The sequence below is a fragment of the Micropterus salmoides genome, unplaced genomic scaffold, assembly GCF_014851395.1.
Source record: "Micropterus salmoides isolate LMB-PRFRI ecotype aquatic unplaced genomic scaffold, ASM1485139v1 Ms_hic_scaffold_19, whole genome shotgun sequence".
Taxonomy (NCBI): Eukaryota; Metazoa; Chordata; class Actinopteri; order Centrarchiformes; family Centrarchidae; genus Micropterus; species Micropterus salmoides.
The window spans coordinates 5,517,701-5,542,362 of NW_024041039.1; the positions used below are offsets into that span (position 1 = coordinate 5,517,701).

At 41.7% G+C, this 24,662-nt stretch overlaps 1 protein-coding gene across 2 annotated transcripts in view; it reads right to left on the reverse strand.

Annotated features, from left to right (window-relative positions):
* Positions 1-24,662, reverse strand: part of LOC119910384 (carnitine O-acetyltransferase-like) — a 41,616-nt gene that overhangs the window by 1,806 nt on the left and 15,148 nt on the right. For both annotated transcript variants that reach the window (XM_038728984.1, XM_038728983.1), the window contains 6 exons: positions 24,422-24,522; positions 21,212-21,331; positions 14,582-14,704; positions 3,613-3,748; positions 2,860-2,922; positions 187-324 (listed from right to left, as the gene is read on the reverse strand). In XM_038728984.1, coding sequence (XP_038584912.1) covers positions 187-324; positions 2,860-2,922; positions 3,613-3,748; positions 14,582-14,704; positions 21,212-21,331; positions 24,422-24,522 — 681 coding nt within the window. The remainder of the gene's footprint in view (positions 1-186; positions 325-2,859; positions 2,923-3,612; positions 3,749-14,581; positions 14,705-21,211; positions 21,332-24,421; positions 24,523-24,662) is intronic.

Below are 24,662 nucleotides of genomic sequence, written 5' to 3' on the forward strand. Positions count from 1 at the left end.
AGAAAAAGGTTATTGTTTCATGGCGACCATCAAACTCTGAGCCACTGTTGGATGAGGAGGCAGCGGCCTGTATTATATTTAACAAATTAACCACTTTTTGCAGAGTGTAAAGTACTGGTTTAGGCAATCTTAAGTTGCAGTATAGTGTAATTTTACATCATGTCCAATTTCAACCCTGATCCTTACCTGAGAGGTAAAGTGTCTGAAGTCAAAGGCTTTAGCAAAGGAGGTGTCTGTGAAGAGATCAGGCATGGAGATGTTTTCCTCAACAGCCTGCATCTTAAGACCGAAGAGGTGTCTGTATGCGTCCTGTCCACTGATTGTCTGTTAGGTGTAAAGTGAAAATCATAGTGTTTGTAAATGTTTCAGAATTAAATTGTTAGCAAACACACACGTGTGCTCAAACTCATGAGTAAGAAAAATCTGACACATAGAGACAGCTTTACATAACATGCTGGAAACTCAATGTTACACAGGCTTTAAGCCGATGTAATGCATCAGCGTCAGCTCGCTTTTTTTACTATTTGTGTATCCTTCAGGGAGGTTTAGCAATGCCAGCAAAGCTAAATGTATTAGATGATAACAGGGGCTTAGCCCAGCACAGAAATCTTTCATGTTATGTCATCTTTCATTGCCGCCTACTCAAAGTACGTCTAAAAAGCAACAGTAAATTATATATGTAGCCTAAATTTATTATGAATTTTACAATTACTACTGATAATAATTAACACTGATAATATTAATTTTGGGCTTTAAACACTTAATTTTGTGCATTCTGGTGAATTTCTTTGCACCAATTTATTGAGGGAATGTTTCAGGTGACAAATCAAAAATAAGAATATAGTGTAATATAACGCAGTAAGGCTATCAGATATCAGTAGATTATTATTTTTTTTAGTTTAAATCTACATATCAGTTATTTTCGCACATTTGGTGAATTATTATTTTTTTGGCCCACAACACAAGAAACAGCACGAGCAGAGGGGGAGGGAGTGGGTGCTGAAAGAGAAGATGTGATTGGGCTAGCCCAATGTCAGCATAGGCCAACGCTTTATGGGCTGATCGTCGGCCCATTTAAAAAAAATAAAATAAACCAGTTAGGCCAATATAAATAAATAATTTGACTTGTAGCCTACTCGATGAGACAAGCGCACTGCTCTTCATCAAAGGAAGAAAACCGAAACTGAAAACACTTGGGATCAGACAGAAATATCACCACAATTCCACACAAATGTTCACTTCTGCACCTCTGAAACGTGCAGATCACATCCGCTTTAGAGGGAATGAAGCATAGTGGAGCAGAGAGACAGTCAAACAGACCAAAGTGTCTCTGAGCGAGTGGGAGAGAGACAGCAGGACACAGAGTGTCAGGTGTCTGCGTCACGGTCAGGTGTCATGATATTCTCTCACTACTTTGCGGCGACTGTTAATCTATTTGATAGCGATGTCTGACAGTGAGAATGTCGCCAGTGAAAATAATCTTTCAGCTGTTATTTATTTTTGAGATGCACAGAGAGAGAGCGAGACAGAATTTGGTGGATAATAGTTCTGTTGGGTTTTACGCATGACGCACAGCTTCCTCTGCGTGTAGGTTTACGTGCTTCAACAACGAGCTTCTCTCCTGTTACTGCCTCAATAATTCTTTGCGTTGTGAAGATTATTTAGATGTTTCAGGAATAATCAGATTGTATTGGCAGCCTGTGATACTGCAAAGGAAGCGGTTTGGTTGGCTATCTGCATAATAAATGGCACAGGTAACAAAAGTTGGTGGGCAGCAAATGTGATATTTTAAAGTGATCTTATAAACACCTTCATGGAGATTTAAAAAGGAAAATTATTTTAATAATTGGTGCAGAAAACACCAGAATGCAGGAAATTAAGACTCCCGGTCCATACTGTCACTGTTTTGTTGTTATATTATTTGATTTATGCACATGACATTACACTTTAGCAGACATGACACAGTTAACAGTGTTGTTGTGAGTTTTATTGTGCCATATAAGTAGAGGTTGTTTACTGTTGCTTTACTGCTTGGTGGAGGGTCAATTATTATGTGAAGATATGAAGTTATGGGCTGGGCTAAGCCCCCAATGTTTCAAGATCCTAAAAATGTCCCTGGCCTCTGCTCTTTGAAGACCAGTGAGACAGGCTGCATCATGAAGGTTATTGCATATTAACATGGAAAATATTTTGTTACTGTTGTTGAGTTAAATTCAGGGCTACGGTCAAAACATATGGGGCTAAAAGCCCAGAAAAATGACCTTATGGACTTCAGTAAGTAACGTTGTAGTGAATGGGTCTTCTACTGTGGTGTTGTCCTGCACAGGTATGTGGCATTATTGTATATTATGTGGATCACGTAAGATACAACAACTGAGATGTTGGAGAAGCTGTGTACCTGAGAATCGGTATAACAATAAAAAATCTAAAGCACCTGGGGAGCTAATGTTACCTTGAGCCAACTAAAGCACAAAATCCCAATATATTCACATCTTTGCATCAATGTTAGTTTACCTGTCCAATAGGATAAAGCCAAATATAGTTAGTTTTAGTTTTGTCAGTTCCAAAACAAAGCAGAGGTCTCTCCGTGATTCAAGCCTTGCTGATGTTGACAGTGTTTTCACCAGTGTTTTTGTTACGTGTGTTAACCCCATACACAGTCAATACAAAAGTGATTAATTTCATAAAAAAATTCAATATTAACATACTAATTACATTTTTACAATAATTTCTAGATGTATAAAAGAACAACTGTTTATAGTAAGCCCTAACAGGTGTGGTTTAAGGCATTTTTGCACTGATAATAAACTGGACCTACACTGAACTAAAGTATTGAGTGGCGCTGTAAATGATACTCACCATGTTGGTGTTCCTTTTGTGTGCTTTGAGAGCTTTCTCCAATAAATCAACTTTCTCTGAATTCTGTGGAAAACAGGAAAAATACAGCAATGTTACAACTCATCACTTGTGAGTTAGCAGACTAATCCATAAAAATTACACCATCACCTGTGCCAAATACTGAGCTGAGATTAAGTAAAATCAAAAACATATCATTAATGATAAAACATGTGATTTATTAAGCAATTTTAAAGATACACTTTACATAAGTTAAAAAGATTATTTAAAAACACATTAAAATGTATGACTCTGCATTTTATCACATTAAAAGCAGTTCTTAAACTGTGAGTTTTGATTAGTGATTTGATTACTGCAGTGACTTTGAGGAAGGCTGTTTCTGTGCTGTGAGCAGATACTGTTTTGAAATGATTTGGACAGGTCATTGAAGATGGGGTGGGATAATGAGGTGGGAGGCAATAACACCTTCTAGTATTTCTGAATAAAAGCTGAGACTGGAGATGAGCTGGAATTTGGTCATATTAGAGTATTTTGAGGGTGGGGGTGACAGCAGCCAGTTTGAGTATTCAAGGGAGTGAACCAGAGGTGAAGGAGCTACTACTCTAAAGGCAGTTTTGGGAAGATAATATAAACCTGATTTAAATTTGTCAAAGATATTCTGATTCTTCATAAAAGAGATCAACTTTAAGTAGCCAGCTCAATACATAGTGTTACATAACATAAGAGTTGCAGTAGAAGTATTTCGGTTCACCAGACCTGTTTTTTGGGGTCATCAAAGGCCTGAACAAAGGTAGCTGATGCACTTGAGGTTGAATTCAAATAAGCTAGACGGCCAAGTCTGAACATACGCAAGGAGACAGGTTCTATTATTGGAGAGCACCGCCGGTACATCCTGAAAAAGAAAGGGAAGAAAGATTTTCAATAAACTCTCCCAACATAGTTGTGTGGCTTTCAACATAAAAGTTTATTTGAGGTTTTTGGTCAGAATTTAGAGACAGAACTGTTGTAGTGAACCTACACTTCACTTGTTAATAAAATTATGAGTAATAACACTTGGAAGTATTAATGTCATAAGCACTTGTTCAGGGCACCACCTAAAATTTGCTGTCTGCCCAAGGCTTTTGGGACTCCTTGGGTATAGCAACAATTATTACTAGCGATAAGTTAGTTATTAATTCTTCAATTATTTTAAATCAATCAGTTAGTTAAATCAATCAGTCTCAAATATGAGGGTGGGCTCTCCCAGTGACCTGGATCACTAAATAGTAAACACACACTTTCCTGTGTTCAAGGTAAATATTTATTTCTAACTAGAGTGAACACACGTGAGGTTAAATATATCAAAGAAATAAAACAACAATGATTAAACAACCAGAATGCAATCAATGGGGAATAGAACAGGGTTCAATATAGGGCTATCGTGGTGAAGTAATTTCCACCGCGACAATATGTTGGGGCTCAACAGGTATGCAGTACTATCGCATTTTTCATCAATGAAGTAATTTGGTGCCAAATAGCAGAGTGTCTGTATCTGTCACCTCATTGCACAGCGAGCCGCTAACAGCAGCTTTATGGTCTGAGCAAGACAACATTGCCAAACTTTTTCAGATGTACCTATATAATTACCTTCAGGGCACGTCTATCAAGTCAGTCTTCATACCACATCAACGCACACGTGCGCACACACACGCGCTCCCTCTCTCTCTGCTCCTGAGCCCAGCTGACGATCCACACCTGCTCCTCGTCAGCCTCCTCCTCTGCCTGCCACACCTGCCAGCAATCAACTCCATCTCTGCCAGTACTTCAACCCCGGTTCTCCACACAACCTCTGCTTGGTCGTCGTTGCTCCTTACCTGGTGCCACTTCATCACTCAAGCTCTTGAGTTTTCAGCGTCATTTCTGTTTCCCTGCCTCTAACCCTGGCTGTCTGTCTTCCCTCCAGGTTCGCTCAGCTCTGTCCTACATTGAATCAGCTGGGCTCGCCACCCTGCCTTCTCCCCTCAGTCCTCCTCCACGGCGTCCCCCTGGCTCTTCCTAGTGCCTAGCCAGTCAGCCTGTCACCACACTCTTTCACTAACCCCCCCGGTCAGTTCTCCCATGACTCCTCTCCTCCTTGGTTCCCCCGTGCCCGTGTTTCTCCGGCATCCGCCTCTCCCTCACCTCCACTCCCCCAACCCCTTAATAAAACCTGTTCATCCTGTGCATTGCTTTTGGGTCCTCTCTGTCCAACACATAACACAATAGCAGAAGAACAGAACAGTTTAACTAAATACCAGGATTGTATTGTGCATTTTCACATACAAGGAATTTGTCTTGGTATATTAGTGCTTTAGAACATAAATATAGAAATATAAATAAAAAATAAAGTAAAAGGGGGGACTGCACTGCAGTCGGAAAGAAAGTGGCGCGAGGTTTTGGTCCTTACAGAGAGCAGCCTCCAGTTTGTGTCCAGGGAGGGTGGACACAAACTGCACACCTCAGAATCCTGGAGAGATGGATCGCCTTCTCTGTAGACCGAATGATACGCTGCAGCCTGCCCTTGTTCCTGGTGGTGGTAGCAGCGTACCAGGTGGTGATGGACGAGGTGAGGATGGACTCAATGATGGCGGTGTAGAAGTGCACCATCATTGTCTTTGGCTGGAACATATCCATTGTCTTCAGAGCATTGAGCTCCAGACTGTTGTCACTGCACCTGGACACCAGATGGTCAATCTCCCACCTGTAGGCGGACTCATCCCCACCAGAGATGAGCCCAATGAGGGTGTTGTCATCCGCAAACTTCAGAAGCCTGATGGACTGGTTACTGGAGGTGCAGCTGTTGGTGTACAGGCAGAGGAGCAGAGGGGAAAGAATGCAACTCTGAGGTGAACCAGTGCTGATGGTTCTGGAGTCAGAGAGATGTTTTCCCAGCTTTATGTGCTGCTTCCTGTCTGTCCACCTACAGTTGGAGTCAGGCACGTTCAGATGGGAGAGCTTGTCTTGCAGCAGGGCCGGGATGGTGGTGTTGAAAGCAGAACTGAAATCCACAAACAGGATCCTGGTGTAGGTTCCTGGGGAATCCAGGTGCTGGAGGATGAAGTGAAGGGCCATGTTTACTGCAGGGGGGTCCAGGACTGGGTCTGTACGGACTTGAGGTGGGACGACACAAGACGCTCAAATAACTTCATAACAACAGAGGTGATGGGTTTGTAATCATTTAGTCCAGTGGTCCTTGTCTTTTTAGGAATGATGGTGGAGGTTTTGAAGCAGGTTGGCACATGGCACGTCTCCAGTGAGGTGTTTAAGATGTCCGTGAACACCGGAGACAGTAGATCAGTACAGTGCTTCGGGGTGGATGGGGAGACAGAGTCCGGCCCAGCTGCTTTGCGGGGTTTCTGCCTCCTGAACAGTCTGTTGACATCCCTCTCCAAGATGGTGAGGGAGGGGGGTGAGGTGGAGCTACCCCCCCCATGACCCGTCTGTGGTTGTCTCAGTTCCACACAAATGAAGCGTAAACAAAGTGGACCCTTTCCTTTCCACAGCCTGTGTGTGTTATAAGTTGGTTTTGGGTTATGTTGAGTTGTATTTTTTCCCTGCGTGTATCTGTTTTTGCCACGTTTCATGTGTTTTTCTATTTGCCTGTTTCTCTCGTTCCTTGTCCTTAGTAGTTTATATTTTGTCTTTTATCTTAGCTCTTTGTCCTGCATTTTAGTTCTCTGTCTTTGTTCCCAGTCCTGTGCCTTGGTTTGTGTTTTAGTATTTACTTCAGGTTCCTTGTCTGCATTATACATATTACCCCAGTAATCCCTCTGCATGTCAGTCTCTCTGTTTTCCCCTGCTCTCTCTCTGCCTGCCTGTGTCTCGTTAGTCTCATGTCTGTCACCTGTGTTGCTCCTGTCCTGCTTGTTAGTCCCTGGTGTGTATATATATATATATATATATATATATATAGGTGTTTCTCTTCAGTCTTTGCCCAGTCATTATTGTGTTTAGACGTTCTGTCTGTTATTGTGATTTGTAGCACTCAGACTCAAAACCCCCAACCAAAGCAACCGGTCTGCTAACGGGTTGCTAGCCAACCAACACCAGCTCCATCCAGCTGACTCCTGTCCCTGGTCCCTCGTCGGTGGTCCGACTGGCACCAGCTCCGTTGGTGGTCCAGCCGACTCTTGTTCCTTGTTCCCCGTCGGTGGTCCGACCGGCACCAGCTCCGTTGGTGGTCCAGCCAACTCTTGTTCCTTGTTCCCCGTCGGTGGTCCGACCGGCACCAGCTCCATTGGTGGTCCAGCAGACTCTTGTTCCTGGTCCCTTATCGGTGGTCCAACCAGCACCAGCTCCGTTGGTGGTCCAGCAGACTCTTGTCTTGTTCCCCGTCGGTGGTCCGACCGGCATCAGCTCCGCAGGTGGTCCAGCTGACTCCTGTTCCTCTTTAGAAGAAGAAGATACTTTACTGTCACATACATGTTGCGAAATTCATTCTCTGCATTTAACCCATCCCTCAAGGGAACAGTGGGCAGCCACTGCTCCTCGTGGCCAGTCCCAGGTCCGGCCGAAACCAGCTCCTCGAGCCCAGCTGGTGGTCCAGTCAGTTGCAGTTCCAAGGTCTCTGTCGGTGGTTCCGCCGGTTCCTGCTCGTGGTGTCCATCGATGGTCCGACCGGAACCAGTCCCGCCGGTGGTCCAGTTGACTCTTCCTCCTCGAGCCATGTTGGGGGTCCAACCGATACCAGTCCTGCCGGTGGTCCGGCCAACTTCAGCTTCTCGTGTCCAGTCGGTTGCCATCAGCTCAGCTGTCTCGCCGGTGGTCATCAGCCCAGCTGCTCAGTCCGTGGTCCTCAGCCCAGCTCTGCCTCCTGAGGTCCCAAGCCTTCGCCACCGGCCTCCTGCCTGACCTCCGGAGAGATCTCGCCTTCGGCGCCGGCCTCCTGCCCAACATCCGGAGAGATCTCGCTTTCAGCGCCGGCCTCCTGCCTGACCTCTGGAGAGGCCTCGGTTTGTTAAAAGTTATCAGACCATTAAGTTACACTAGTTTAATTCAAGAACGACCAAGTTCTTTTTAAGCTTTATTCGTTGAGCTAACTTACACTGCTCCCACTTAAACCAAACCCAGCCACGTGGGCTGTAGTAACTGTGATCAGTGATGTCCAATAGTCTGTTAATCCATTATCTTTAGTCCTTAAAACTCCTAGACAAATTTTAGTACCATCTAACTACTTTCATTAGTTCTCTTCCACCCTATGTATCGAATTCTCCCCACAAAAGAACCCCACATTCTCTTTGTTTAGTCATTGTTTATTTCTTTGATGTATATTTAACCGCATTTATGTCACCTCAGTTAGTTAATAAACTTCACTATAATCACAGGAATTGTGTGTGTTGCCTACCTCCAAGTCCCTGCCACGAGAATTTACCCCTTCGATATGAGACTGACTGATTTAAGATAATTGAGCGATTATTAACTAACTGATCACTAGTGAATAATTGTATAATTATTAACTATACCCAGGGAATCCCGAGACCCTGGGCGAACGGAATCTCGGGTGAAACGAAGCTTTATGAATTAATATCCTCTGAATATTAAAATTCATAATTTTGAATTAATTCTCATAAGTTTATTAAAACATAAGTAGCCATGCTACAGTATAAATGCAGCGATTGATGGATTTTCAATACTCATGGTATGGCTTCATGCCTTCTCAACAAACTGCAATCCCAAAATTGGAAGACAGACCAACTCTGCTTGCTTTATCACTATTTTTATATAGCCTACACAGGGACTGTAAAACTGACTAGTCACAGCAGTACACATGTATTCTGTTGAACACATGACATGCATTTACAAAAACCAAAACATACTTTAACTGTCCCACAACATGCAAAGTAACCCTTAGCTATCGCTCTTGGACGCTACAGGCTTTTAACATTATTAATAATGTAAGCAGTATAGTCATCTTACACATTGTTGACATAATGTCCACTCACCCCCTTTGTCCAGGGAGCATATGTCTGCATGTATAATATTGACTCAAAATAGGAAGTGTTACATTGATCTGTGTTCTCACTGGTATTTTTCTTCTACGGGAACAACTGCAGCAAGTTGCAGATTTGTGGAATACCCACGTTATCCGCGGCAGCAGAAATACAGTAGCTCCAAGGGGACGCCCAATTCTCATGTATACCATCCCTCGTCTATTTGGAGGACAAGATCATCTGAAAGAGGTCTCTCAGGAAGCAGTGGAGGCTTGTAAACCAGAGTGCCAACAGAGAGGACCTTATCCTTGTGATGGAACAGTTTTCAGCTTGTGTTGCCTTATAATGGCAGATAACTTCTTAGTTTCACCCACCACGGCAAATGAAGCCATGAAGCTATCTCTCTTCACGAGAGTATACATTCTTAAATACTTTACTTCTAAATTACACCAGGAATTCTGACCAGAGGATTAAGGCAGGGCTATATTATGTCAACTGATGCCTTTGTTACTTTTGAACATTTTTGTGAGGAAAATATCAGAAACAAATAATCACAATGTATCTGTGCAGAGTAAAAATAACGTGTGGTAAATTAAATTTGTGATTCTGGAGTGTCAAAAACATTTTGTGTCTTTATGTGATGGCCCCAGACTGAATGGGTGATACAACTGAGGTTAGCCTGCTAAGAGAGGAGCTTCTGAATCTAGGAGGGCTGCAACTAAGGTATATTTTCATTATCGATAAATATGTCAATCATTACCTCAAATAATTGATTAGTTGTTTGGTCCATAATAATGTCAGAAAATATTGATAGCCCAAGGAGATGTTTTCAAATGGCTTATTTTGTCTTCAACCCAAATCTATTCAGCTGACTATCATAGGAGTAAAGAAACTGAGAATATTCACATTTCATAAAATGAAACCAGTGAATTAAAGAATGTCATGTATACATCATCAAAAAATTATAAATCAACTATCAAATTAGTTGGCAATTAATTTAACAGTTGACAACTTAAGACTTAGATAATGAGTTAACTGAAGGGGGATGAAGTGTTTGCCAAGGTATCAAGCTCCACCCTCTATGGATACACATAATAATAAAACATAGGAGGAAATAAACATCTGCCAGAAAATGACCAAAAGTGAATATTCAGGTTGAAAGGTGCAACTGTGTGTTTAGTTTTATATTTCTGTGGTAACAACATGCAGAGCAGCCATCAACGCTACAAAGTGATGCGTCTACTCAAAAACTCAGGTTTAAAACCATAGGCTGCTGTCAAGGCCAGTGCATTTACTCTGAACTAAAACTTGTTGAAAACAAGTCAAGGAAAAATACAGCAAATACAAATAATCGCCCCTCACCAACCCACACACTCATTCTCTCTGTCTCCCTCACACACACAAACAGGACCGATATTTATCAAGCTTCTCAAAGTGCCATTTTAGTCTTGTGCTGAGAGTTCATGAAATTTACTCCTGCTTTTAAACTTCAGAATAAAAGCAAGTTATCAAATTTCTCAAAGCTAAGAATCACTCTTACTCTCCCAGTTATTTAAGACAGCTCGAGAGGTCTCTCAAGTGGTTAGGAGCTGCCAGTAGGGGCTTGTGATGGTGCTATAGAGACTTTAGTAGAAATTTCAACAGTGGGGTATCCCTGTTGCGGGCCATTGTCATGCCAGTTCATTGCAAAAGGGCCAGTTCACAACTGGAGTATCATGGGAAATCCACCTCCGTCTGAGACCAACTTTTCACATTATAACGTGAAAAGATTCAAGATAAATATATATTGATATAACAAGAAACAGTTCTTGTAATAACGTGATAAGTTTGTATGTCTTAATAACATGAAAAACATATTGTTTCTGTTATAACGTGATTTGTTTGTATGTCATGATAACGTGAAAAATATCTTGTTATAACTATAAACTTTTCATGTTATAACATGATACTGATCCGTTTTTATCTTTCTGCCATGGTAGCAAGAAGCTTCCGTAGTTTCACACAGTCTGTCACAGCCGTAAAAATAAATGTGTTGGATTTTTCTTATGTGAGGCTGAATATTATGAGCAGTTTGGTAGGGATATTGAAAGACTAAATTAAAATTTTTAGGTTAGTAGCTATAGTCTATTACAGAAAATGTAGTCATGTGACGCCCCACCTTTTGCGATGTGGGCGCAGGTGATGAGGTGAGTTTTAGCCTAATTGTCTTTCAACCACTATTTGAGAACATTTTATGGCAACGAAATTTTTTTAAAGAGGTGGCATTATGTTCAGTTTCAGGTTCAAAATCTTAATTAGGGGTTGTACCAGAACAGGTTAACATGGTTTAATTTTCAAAATACACCATATTTTTCTCATACTGCACATTGCTGCAGCTCTTATTTTCACCCTGTGTGTTGTACGCTCTGCTCTTGAGCTACAGAGTGATGCATCTTACTTGTACAAAATCTTTGTTGGGAGTTGCGCATGCGCAGTACCCAGGTAAGGACTGCAAGCCAATCAGAAGCAGAGAAGGGCGGGTCGTAAGAAACAAGTTCGTGTGATCCAAATCAAAGCCGCTTCAGACTGCGACCGTAACCTAGCAGATGGTATAAGTTACTCAAAAATCCACAACATCATTGTTCCACATCTTACCATAAACCACTACAAAAATCACCATATTTCAACTCAATTTTACATAAAAATTGGCCAAACAATTTGAACGTTTGCTCAGTAGCTTTCACATCGGGTGTAACGTTAGTATTATAGTTGTAACTTTAGCTGTGTTAGCCAACGTTTACAACAACTCAGCACTTGAACAGTCTGTGAAGTTACATTGCGGTGTTTATTTTAAATATAATTCACAACCAATAAAGCATACTTACAGGTTGTGATTGTGAATTTCCAGGAGTTGCATCGTCTTTTAGGACTAAACATTGAACTGTTGCCAGTGACGATCTATGCTGCCTTGCCGAAAAATGCTACCATAGCGCAAATCGATAGACGCGACTCTGCGATGCGACACACACACCAGCGATCCACACAGTACACACCTATACACAGTTGATTTCTCACCTCAAAACTTCTCAGAAGTGGATTTAGTGATGAAATTACATATGAAAACTGTAAAATATAAAACTTTCTGTTGCTGGCATTTCTGATGCAGTGAATATTCTCTCTGACCAATCAGCAGTTGGTTGTGTTTTCACATTACATTTTAGTATCCCTCAGCTGGCTTGGAACCTCGACGGAGGTGAGGTGATATGAAATAAACAGGTACAACATTTCTACAATGGAAAACCAAACAAAAGCGAGTCGAGCCAAGTCGAGCTGGTACTGTGCAGTGGAAAAGCATTGAGTTGCTGCCATGTGATTGGCTGATTAGCTATCTAAGCCTTCACCTCTAAAGCTCCTCTCCTGTGGAATCAGGTTCCAGGTTGATTTCAGGAGGCAGACACCACTTCCACATTTAAGAGTAGGCTTTCCTCATCATAAAGCCTATAGTTAGGGCTGGCTCAGGCCAAATCAAATCAAATTTATTAGATACAGATAGATAGATACTTTATTTATCCAGAGGAAATTCAAGTATCCAGTAGCATTCGAAACATACATACATTAAACCTATATTAAAATAGAATTAAAATTAAAATAACTTATAACACAGTAGCCACAGTAAAACAGTGCAAAACAGTAAACAGTGCAAATGGAGTGCAGATGGATGTAAAGAGTACAGATTTTGTCTATTGTCCTCCCTGCCATGACTAGGAGCTGTTGTACAGTCTGACGGCCAGGGGGACGAAAGAGTTTTGAAGTCTGTTGGTGGAGCTGGGCTGGGAGAGCAGTCTGCTACTGAACACACTCCTCTGCCTGATGAAGGTGTTGTGCAGAGGGTGATGGGCGTTGTCCAGTATGGACAGCAGTTTGTCCAGGGTCCTTCTTTCTGCCACTGTCACTAGAGAGTCCAGCTCTGAGCCCACCACTGAGCCAGCTCTCCTCACCAGTCTGTCCAGTCGACCGGCGGCTCTCTTCTTGCTGCTCCCTCCCCAGCAAACTACAGCCTAAAAGAGGATGCTGGCCACCACAGACTGGTAAAACATCTGCAGCAGTTTTTTGCAGATGTTGAAGGACCCCAGTCTTCTCAGGAAGTACAGACGGCTCTGCTCTTTCTTGTGGAGAGTGTCCATATTTGCTGTCCAGTCCAGCTTGTCATCCAGCTACAGTCCTGACCACCTCCACATCGACCCCCTCGATGGACACAGGCTGGAGATGTGGTTTCTTCCTTCTGATGTCCACCACCATCTCCTTGGTCTTGGAGGTGTTCAGCTGCAGATGGTTGGTCCTGCACCACCTCACGAAGTCCTCTACCAGGCTCCTGTACTCCTCCTACTGTCCATCCTTGATGCAGCAAGCTATCACAGTATCGTCTGAGTATTTCTGCATGTGGCAGAGCCCGGTGTTATACTGGAAGTCAGATGTGTACAAGGTGACGTACTGTGGTCTCTCTGTGAGGTAGTCTGTAATCCATGTCACCAAGCGTGGGTCCATCCTTATCTCTGTCAGCTTGTCTCTCAGCAGGAGCAGCTGGATGGTGTCGAAGGCGCTGGAGAAATCTGCAGGACGCTTCAGTCAGTACATTCAATTTAGTCTCTCAGAGCCTCTGCTGCCTCAGGAGACCATTTCCTGAAGGAGCCTTTGGTCGTGGACTGTCTCTGGATCTGTGGTTTGTACTGTGGCGTGAGCAGGACCAGGTTATGATCAGACTTTCCCAGTGGGGGCAGAGCAGTGTCAATGTAAGCTTCCCTCACGTTAGCATACAGGAGGTCTACTGTCCTGTTCTTCCTGGTGGGGCAGCTTAAAATCTGGTGAAAGTCTGACAGTGTGGAGTCCAGTGTCACGTGGTTGAAATCCCCGGAGATGGCGATGAATGCGTCTGGATGTTGTGTTTGCAGTCTTGCGATGGTGGCACACGCAGTCTCTGCGTGCGCAAGCGGAGGGACGTAAACAACAACAGCAATGGCGTGGGAGAACTCTCCAGGCATGTAGCACGGTCTGAGACCTACCGCCATATTATTGCTATCATTATTACTAGTATTTTTTTGAATCAGTTGGCCACTCATCCTGAGTGTAGGTTCTATTTGTGGTTTCGATTTCAAAATACATTTACATTTGTTGACGCTTTGATCCAAAATAACTTAAAATAACGGACAGGGAGACATATTTACATGTATTGACACCCCCACAACCCCTAACCCCCAAACTCTGTTGCCCCCTGGCGGCACCCAGGGCAAATGACCAGAACAAACACACAATCCAAGTCATATCCACTGTTCCATGGCCAACGCTGTATACTCCTCATATATCACTGTTGTATTTGAAAAGTAAATAAGATAACTTAAACTTAAATAAAACTGAAAATGAATTGACATACAGAGGCCTGAAACTTGTTAACTAGTCAAATACATACTATAGCTCTGCAAACACAGTGATTATAATGTTTTACTACGTATCCTGTGATTTAGTTGATAGCATTTGTTTATCTGTCATTCCTGTTTCTGGCTGAGAAAATGTACTGTATTCACAGCATTCTGTCTCCTTATCACCAATGCCGTGGTTTTAAGCACAACCTGAAAGATTTTGAAAACTGGGTACATTTCAATGATTACAAGAATCTACGTTAGTTTTAAAAACATTTTTTTACATAAAGCCTTTGCAGCTCTCTCATCACCCATTTATAATGTAATGAGTAAACGGTCTACATACAAAACAGTCCAACTCCACATGATTTTTCAGCAACTCACCTGTAGTAAGCCAGCTGTACCGCCATCTGTACGAAAGCATCAGGGCTCATCTTGCCTGCCTTTAGGACATTTTCTCCAAAGTGGTCAAATACCCTATCCCTCACATCCAGGTTTCGGGCCATTCTGTGAGGTGGGGATGGGAGAAATCTGACTGTGAGACTTTTCTTGGGTAGAGTGACAGTTGACAGTGCCTAAAGATTGCTGATGATAAGAATGAATGTATTTTTTGTATAATTTATTATGAAAATGTCATACCATTACACAATTTCTGCAGTATTATTTCTGTCTAAGGCCTAGTCCGCCAAACCACCTGGCGGCGACATCAAACACAGCGGATAATGGCGCACACTCAGACGTCGCAAGGCAAAACCCCCGGTTTTATTGTCCACACAACAACACTGCAACCAGCGTTTCTGAAAATCCTCACCCTGTTCAGTTTCAGTGACCTGATACTGCGTTTCCATGTGTACGAATGCCCGAGCCACGATTATGAAAATCCCCGTGTTCGTGTAGACAGGGTCTAAGATTGATTTTCTGACTCCATCATTCTTAGGACCGGAAGCTTCAGTACAGTCACTTGGAGCATTATTTAACTCACACTGATGTTATTCATAATTTTAGCTTGCTAAAGATGGCATGCAGTAGAGCCTTCAACTGGTGTTTATAGATATGGACAGTAGCACGAGTGCTGTATGGAGATAATTTAAGGTGTATGACTATTGCAGAACTAATGTAGCACCCAGCTGAAATCATAGCAGTCGCTGTTCTGTGGATAATCCAGGCTCGGAATAGTTTTAAATACACAAAACAGAAGTTTAGTAGATTACCTGGCAGGCTTTTAACTACAACAATACAAATACAAGGAGATGGCTTATGAACCCCCAAAAGTGTGTTTTGTCATTGCCACTGCCACAGTAGCAACAACCATCCACTGGTTATTTGTTGCAAACATTATTCTGGCTACTGGTATAAGTGTAGTGCTTCTCTGTTGTCTGTGCTGGAAACTCACATCATGAGAACAAAGGGAGCGACCTAAGGCTCGTGCAGACTACACGACTTTCAGCCTCGGCCGATGGCCGTGCCGTTCACACTACACAACTTGCCGTCTTGTGATAGGAGTCTTGAAGTCATTGTGGCGTTCACACTACGTGACTGATCGGTGACAAGGGGTCACACTACACGACGTGACAGCGGCTGTGTCACCTGACGCTGGTCTCCAAACCACATTTTGTCAAGAAAACACATGTGAAACCAGCCAGTGTGGGTTTGATTATTTTATATCAAAATAATTGGAGATTCTAAATTCTCTTTCTCTCTACGTGAGAGAAAGAGACGGCCGTAGTACCCCAAAGGCAGGGGGTGAAAGTTTTGCTCCACTCCCAAGTGCTGCTTGGGTAGTTTCAGCTCTAAAACCTACCACCTCCAGTGAAGTTGAGATAACAGACTTTATGCATGACTATTAAAATGACAATATTAACATTACACAGAGACTAACCTCAACCTGAACCAGGCTGTGAGGACCTCGGCGACCATAAAGGTGTCACCCCCGACACTTCCCAGAGACTAACTTCATCCTGAACCAGCCTATCAGAACCCTTTTGAATAAAAAGGTCAAGAGACGCTAAACTGCCCCCCCCACACAGGGTAGCCATGGCAACCGTGCCCCCCTTTCTAATTACTCCAAACATCAAAGAACCCCTTTCTTTCAGTCCTGGTTCTATACCCTACCAAAGAGCCATTAACATGGACTCTTAACCTGCCCCTCCTTCTCACGCAGCTATGCAAAACTGATAAGAAAGACACCAGAGAAGGACGCTGCCCCAAATTCCTTTGTGTGGACAAATTAATATTGTCTCTTACAAACTTGCCTATTACCGTGTTTAATTAAAGAATCTTTAAGTTACTTAGTAGGTCTGTCCACTTCCATTTGAGTAGTTATATTACCATGTTGTTGTTGTTGTTGAAAAGAAGAATCCATAAGTAAGTTAATTTTGCAGTGCTCTTTAATTTACAGCAAATGATCACCGCCATTCGTGTTTTAACTAATGCTTTGTTCCAGCACCTTTTTATACTCTCTTAGAAATGAAATGATATGATACAGAAATATTATCATGTGTTAAATAATTGATTTCCCCAGCTCCTGAACCAAGGATTGAATTAAATATAAGTAAATAATCAGAAGATCCTTTGTCCCCTCATGGAACCAGAGCTCCCCCAACAGGACAAAATAAGTATTACATGTAATGATTCTTCAGCTGGTTTAATGTATCAATCTGTATTTTATTGTGTATAATCTGATACCATGTTCATTCAACTTGCATATATATTCTCTAAGTAAGAATGTTTAACAGCCAATATTATCCAGGAAATGTTAGTTAACTTCCTTCCATCCTGAAATCCTGAAAATGTACTGGTAACCATTCTAATTCTAAAAAGTAATTGTTTCCTTTCCTTTTTATCAAATGCTTAAAGCTAATAATGGTATAACTGTTTATGACATTTAAGGTTTGATTGTGGGAAGGTATTTGATTGAAGTACACACAAATAGACTTTAAAATAGACATAAAGTTAAGGGACAGCCTCTCTCAGGAGACCGGAAACAAATCCTCAGGGAACACGCCTTAGGAACCAAAACACGGCGACACGCGCTCTCTTTTGTTCTCTTGTTTGTTTGTAAAGTTAGCAGACCGTTTTAGTTGCGCAACTCTGAATTCAAGAACGACCAAGTTTTTTTAAGCTTTATTTTAGTCGAGTTAACTCATACTGCTCCCACTGAAGTTCAAACCCAGCCACGTGGGCCCGTTACGACAGCAGTAACAAAGGACATCTTCATCCAGACAAAGCGGAAAAATCCCTATCACAAAGCCAGGCATCGGGCAGCTAGCGTGGGGCCACTCAACCCAGCCCACGGCTGACAACACCCAGTAAGGCAGAACCAACCCCACATTCTGTGATCAGTGATGTCCGTTAGTCTAATCCTTAGCCAAATTTAATTGAATTATCATCATAACATTCTTGCTCAAATTCTTCCCCACAGTAGAACAACTCAATTTACCTTGAACCCCATCATTCTCATTGTTTGCATTCTGTTTGTTTAGTCATTGTTTATTTCTTTGATTTATATTTAATCGCATTTATATTCACCTTTAGTTAGCTAATAAATTTCACCTAAATCACAGGAATTGTGTGTGTGTATTGTTTAACTCCAGGTCACTGTAACGGAGGATTTACGCCTTCGATATGAGATTGACTGATTGATTTATAAAAATGATTAAGCAATTACTACTAACTGATCACTAGGAATAATGGTATAATTATTAAAACCATACCCTGGGAGTCCGGAGGCCCTGGGCAAACTGAATTTCCGGTGGTGCCCCGAGGATTTATGAATTAGTATTTCTGGTCATATAATTAGAATATCATCAAAAAGTTGATTTATTTCAGTAATTCCATTCAAAAAGTGAAACTTGTATAATGTATACATTCATTCCACACAGACTGATATATTTCAAGTGTTCATTCCTTTTAATTTTGATGATTATAACTGACAACTAATGAAAACCCCAAAATCAGGATCTCAGAAAATTAGAATATTGTGAAAAGGTTCAATATTGAAGACACCTGGTGTCACACTCTAATCAGCTAATTAACTGAAAACACCTGCAAAGGCCTTTAAATGGTCTCTCAGTCTAGTTCTGTAGGCTACACAATCATGGGGAAGACTGCTGACTTGACAGCTGTCCAAAAGACGACCATTGACACCTTGCACAAGGAGGGCAAGACACAAAAGGTCATTGCTAAAGAGGCTGGCTGTTCACAGAGCTCTGTGTCCAAGCACATTAATAGAGAGGTGAAGGGAAGGAAAAGATGTGGTAGAAAAAAGTGGACAAGCAATAGGGATAACTGCACCCTGGAGAGGATTGTAAAACAAAACCCATCCAAAAATGTGGGGGAGATTCACAAAGAGTGGACTGCAGCTGGAGTCAGTGCTTCAAGAACCACCACACACAGACGTATGCAAGACATGGGTTTCAGCTGTCGCATTCCTTGTGTCAAGACACTCTTGAACAAGACACAGCGTCAGAAGCGTCTCGCCTGGGCTAAAGACAAAAAGGACTGGACTGCTGCTGAGTGGTCCAAAGTTATGTTCTCTGATGAAAGTAAATTTTGCATTTCCTTTGGAAATCAAGGTCCCAGAGTCTGGAGGAAGAGAGGAGAGGCACAGAATCCACGTTGCTTGAAGTCCAGTGTAAAGTTTCCACAGTCAGTGATGGTTTGGGTGCCATGTCATCTGCTGGTGTTGGTCCACTGTGTTTTCTGAGGTCCAAGGTCAACGCAGCCGTCTACCAGGAAGTTTTAGAGCACTTCATGCTTCCTGCTGCTGACCAACTTTATGGAGATGCAGATTTCATTTTCCAACAGGACACAGTGCCAAAGCTACCAGTACCTGGTTTAAGGACCATGGTATCCCTGTTCTTAATTGGCCAGCAAACTGGCCTGACCTTCACCCTATAGAAAATCTATGGGGTATTGTGAAGAGGAAGATGCGATACGCCAGACCCAACAATGCAGAAGAGCTGAAGGCCACTATCAGAGCATCCTGGGCTCTCATAACACCTGAGCAGTGCCACAGACTGATCGACTCCATGCCACGCCGCATCGCTGCAGTAATTCAGGCAAAAGGAGCCCCAACTAAGTATTGAGTGCTGTACATGCTCATACTTTTCATGTTCATACTTTTCAGTTGGCCAACATTTCTAAAAATCCTTTTTTTGCATTGGTCTTAAGTAATATTCTAATTTTCAGAGATACTGAATTTGGGATTTTCATTAGTTGTCAGTTTTAATCATCACAATTAAATGAAATAAACATTTATATTTAAAATATATCAGTCTGTGTGTAATGAATGAATATAATATCCAAGTTTCACTTTTTGAATGGAATTACTGAAATAAATCAACTTTTTGATGATATTCTAATTATATGACCAGCACCTGTACTACAAATGTGAAACTGGAAATGACTCGAACCTACAGACAAAACAGCTGTTGTTTGCTATATTAAAGATAGCAATTATAAACAAAGAATATGGGTGAAAGAATGAATTAGCACACACACATAGCAGGTATCGTCTGAGCTACAGAGAGAGCTGGAGGTAAGTAAAAAGTTTTTTTGCAGTGAAAAAGTAGCTGCCTGCTCTGCCAGCCTCATTGGCTGGATGAGGATGTCGAGTCGGCCGACTCCTCCAGATATTTGGCATTCTAGATATCTGGCAGATGTCGGTGATATGCAGAAATGTGTCGGCCGTTTTGATGCGTTGTCGAGTAGTTAATACATAACGACTGGCGACCGGCCGAGCGGGCTAAAAATCGTTTAGTGTGAACTAGGCCTAAAGTACATGCAGAGCCAGAAGCTTGAGAAGATGGCCTGCACGTTACACAAAGCCTGTAACAAAGATAACAGCGTCAGAACTCTCTGTCCGTTAAATCACACCTGAGTGTGAGTTTTTAGTTGAAACCAAAACACCCAGGGGTGAAGCCCAGTTTAGTTTATAGTTTGGGCTTCAGCCGAGGGTAAACCTGACGTCACTGAACCGGCCATGACGTCACCAAACTCTTAAAATGAGAGAGCACACGTTGTTCTCTGTAATCCATTACTAGTGTCCACTAACCTACTTTCAAAGTTAAACTTTTCTCCTAAGTACAGATCTAACTTGCCGGTCAATAGTATACTGTTTTGTCTTTTTTTCTTTCTTTGATTTCTGTGTTACCAAACACATTTTTGGATCCCGAGAGAAATCGTTCAGTTTTAAACCTGCAGAAGAAGGTACGGTCTCCACCGTCCTTATATCGAGCTGCTGCCGAAGAGTCAGCTGTGCCACACTCCTTCATCTCTCTCTCTATATATATACTTCCGTGTCCTGATGTTGTGTCCCTTGCTGCCTGAGGTAATGTGGAACAATAGCTCTGGCTGTGGCTCCTCTGGGCCAATGGTTATTTATTATTAGGAATATATTTGACGCAGGGAATTTCTCAAATGAATGTTATTTGTTGGAATGCTTTGCTGGCTGATGCGGCAGAGAAACCCACTCCTTAGAAAAAAGACAGTATTTTTGGAATATACAGATTCCTTATGAACCACTGTAAGACATTGCAGTATTCCACCAATGCTTGCATTACACTTCTGTCAGTGCCACTACCATTAGTAATGCCATACCCTCAAGCCTCTGTGCAAAACATCTTAGAGACCAGTACCAATAAAACATGCCAACACAACAAAACTGACATTCCAATAAACATGTTCTCATGTTCTGACATTGGTTGTTGTACCATAAAACGCAATAACTTGTGACAAAAGTCAGTTGGCCTCTCCCATGTCTATTTACAAAAATTTTCTTTGGTAAATTCATGATCTTTCTGTGGCTGATATTTTAGAAAGCAAGATGTAAGCTCTGGATGTTTTTTTTGTCACCACTTAGGTCTCTAATGTCACATTTGAAGCCCATTATCTGTAGTCTGTGCATTTTAAGTATGAAAATGTTGCTTCTGCAAGTAGCTGTTTTTCTTTGGGTTTCTATTATTCTGGTAACTGTGTGTCTATATAACTATCCTAACTAAAAGGTGCTCTCACATGTCCATGTTATGCTTGGCCTCCTCAATGTCCTTCTTGACCTCAGGCGTGATGCTGAAGTGTAGTTTCTGGGGCATGGGCAAAGACTCCATGGAAGGCGGCATCATCTGTAGTTTTTTCCTGTTACCACACACAAGAGAAAGTACATTATACATATGATGGAAAAAAATGGAATTTAATGAAAAAACAAAGTCACCATTAACTGTACTTCATAAAAATACATACACACTACACACATCTGGCAGCTGACATACTCGACACAGCATTGTTCGTACCTGTGTAAAGTGCAATAAAATTTTAATTGAGTCACTCAGTTATTCTCCCTGGGACTCATTCTGGGACCTCCCAGATTTCCTGCGAGACCTGGATGATCTGAGTCTGTGCAGGGCTTGAGGACTGATGATAGTAGCAAGGCTAGTCCCTGTCACCCATCTTCAGTCTCTTTTCAAATAAATTCTGGACTGGCAGGACAAAGCAGCACATCCTATTATCACTTTCAGATATTTAGATGATGGTATATGGTAAGCCACACCTTGTAATTGTGGCACTGTTTTTCTCACAGGTCACACGTTTTAGCCTCCACCACAGATTAGATTACTAATACATTTCTGAGCTCCTCTTTAAAGGTTTTGACGTGATGAACCCTGTGTGAAAAAAATCCAGAATATAAAACAATGGATAACCAAACAGGTTAACTAATTCAGTGAAATACCATCATCAATTTAAACAGTGTTATTAAGCAACTAACTATCTGTACCATCCAAACGTACAGACGTGGCCAAATAGAAACCTGCTGCCATCTGAAAGAAAGAGACAAAATAAAATATGGCACTACTTTCTCAAGGAACAACCAGTAGACACAAACACATTAGCTTTCCAGAGAAGCCTTTACTGCCTGTTAACAAACTGAGAAGTCATCAGTTAGATGGACACAAAGCTCTATGTGGACATTAAGCCAGCACGCCTACTTACTTAAAGCTGCTTACTATAACTACACTCAGGCCAAGTGCTACCATACTATTCCTGTTGTATCTTGGGTGCACGCAAGAGGTATCTTGCCATTAGGCACAGAAATCAGGCATTCCTCAAGCCTTTAAAACAGACACCACCCACACCCCCTGACCGTCCAACTTGGGTGTCATGACTGATGACCAGCTGTCCTTGTCAGACCATGTTGCTGCTGTCTCTCGGTCGTGCTTCTTTGGTCTATACAACATAAGAAAAATCAGGCCCTACCTCACTCAGTATGCCACCAAGCTTCTGGTACAGGCCATGGTTATCTCTCGCCTCGACTCAATGCCCTCCTAGCAGGTCTTCCAGCTTGTGCGGTGAAACCCCTACAAATGATTCAGAACGCAGCAGCGCGTCTGGTTTTTGATCAGCCCAAAAGGACTCATGTCACTGTTACTGTGTGACCTCCACTGGCCTCCCGAATCAGATTCAAGTCACTAATGCTTGCATACAGAGTGACTACTGGGTCTGCACCCATCTACCTAAACTTCATAATACAAGTGTACGTTCCATCACGGCCACTACTCTCCTCCAACGAACGCCGCCTGGCTCTGCCATCCCTACATACAATCCAATCTCAGTTCCAGCTGTTCTCATCTGTGACACCACGATGGTGGAACGAGCTACCACACCCATCAGAGCAGGGGCGTCCCTCTCTAACTTCAAGAAGCTCTTGAAAACTCATCTCTTCCGAGAACACTTCCTCTTATAACCCCTCTAACTCCTAACCTCTAACATGCACTTCCTGTGCTCTTCTTCTTCTATCCCCTACAATTATCCTGTATTGATTGCACTTTTTTGTTAACTCTTACTTCTCTCCCTAGGTACTGACCCCATTAATGCGACATGTTCTATTAGTTCTTACTAGTATGTATTGTCAGTTGTAGATTTCGTGCTGTATTTGATGCTCTGTTGATGCTTGTATGTTTTTCCTCATATGTAATCGCTTTGGATAAAAGCGTCTGCCAAATAAGTAATTGTAAATGTTTCCTTGGTACTGTGTCAAAGTGCTTGCTTGTGGTTGGAATTTTAAGATTTCTGTAAATAATATTACAAAGAGTACGATCTAGACCTACTCTATATCAATATCACAATGAGATAACTTCTGTTATGAATTGGTGCAATATAAATAAAAATGAATAGAATTAAATATCTTTCTGACAAATGCTTAACTAACTAACTAACTAACTAACTAACAGCTCTGTTTTTTGTTTGACTGTATTGTTTTAATGTTAATTCACTTCAAGTTTTTTCAAGCACAATAATTTCCCACTGGCTGATCATCTTAATGTTTATCTGAAAATACGATTTTGTAGGTTGACTATCTTTTGAGTACTGCCTGGCCAACATCAAAATTATTTTGTTAAACAATGAACTGTTACTCTGCTGAAACGCTGGTAGTGAGTACATCCCTCACATTTTGGTAAATATTTGATTATATCTTTTCATGTGACAACACTGAAGAAATGACACTTTGCTACAACGTAAAGTAGTGAGTGTACAACAGTGTAAATTTGCTGTCCCCTCAAAATAACACATCAAACAGCCATTAATATCTAAATTGCAGGCAAAAAAAGTGAGTACACCCATAAATGGAAATAGGGAATGTTTTATTTTGTGATTTTATTTTTTATCACAAAATAAAATGTTAATTAAGTAGCATCTTCTGTCTAAAACTTAAACTCGCTGAGCTCCTCTGACACATCTGACAGAGTTTTGAGCGTGTGTCAGTCAGAGCTGTCATACATGCTAAGTGACAGACATTTTTATATCATTAAATGCAAAGGATGCACATGCATGCTCATGCTCACTGTTCCACTGACCTGCAGGTGGAGGTGATGTGCAAAGAATAGCAATCATACTGCAGCAAAAGCAGTGAAGACATCTGCGAGCTACTAAACAGGAATGTCAATAATGCAGGTTTTAAACTTTTGTGAGACTTCAAGGATGCACATGATGCATTTGGTTGATTAACACTCATTATAAACATCAATTTTGTTTACAATAAAATTCCATATGGAATATTTCAATAGCTCTGTACTGAAATGTGATTAAACAAAGACAAGAATTCTTTAACCTGTCCATGCTACTATCTACATAGTAGTAGGCTTAGTGCACACTTCATTGCTGATCTTTCAATCATGTGATAACAACAATGCATCAAAACACCCACACCTGCAAAAACGCTGGTCTACTTACTTGTTTTCTAAAATATAATCAGCCAACGCCATTTGGACTACCCCATCAGCACAGACATGAGAGAGGTTTAAGCCACATATCCCGTCTTCTCCAATAATTAACTGAAAATAGATAAGAAACACAAACCAAACATTTGCATTATATCCTAACTCCTCATGATTCTGTTCATACCTGTATGTGTGACTGTTTTACTGTTATACTGATGGGTGACTGATTTTATGTCGTAAAGTTTTGATGCTGT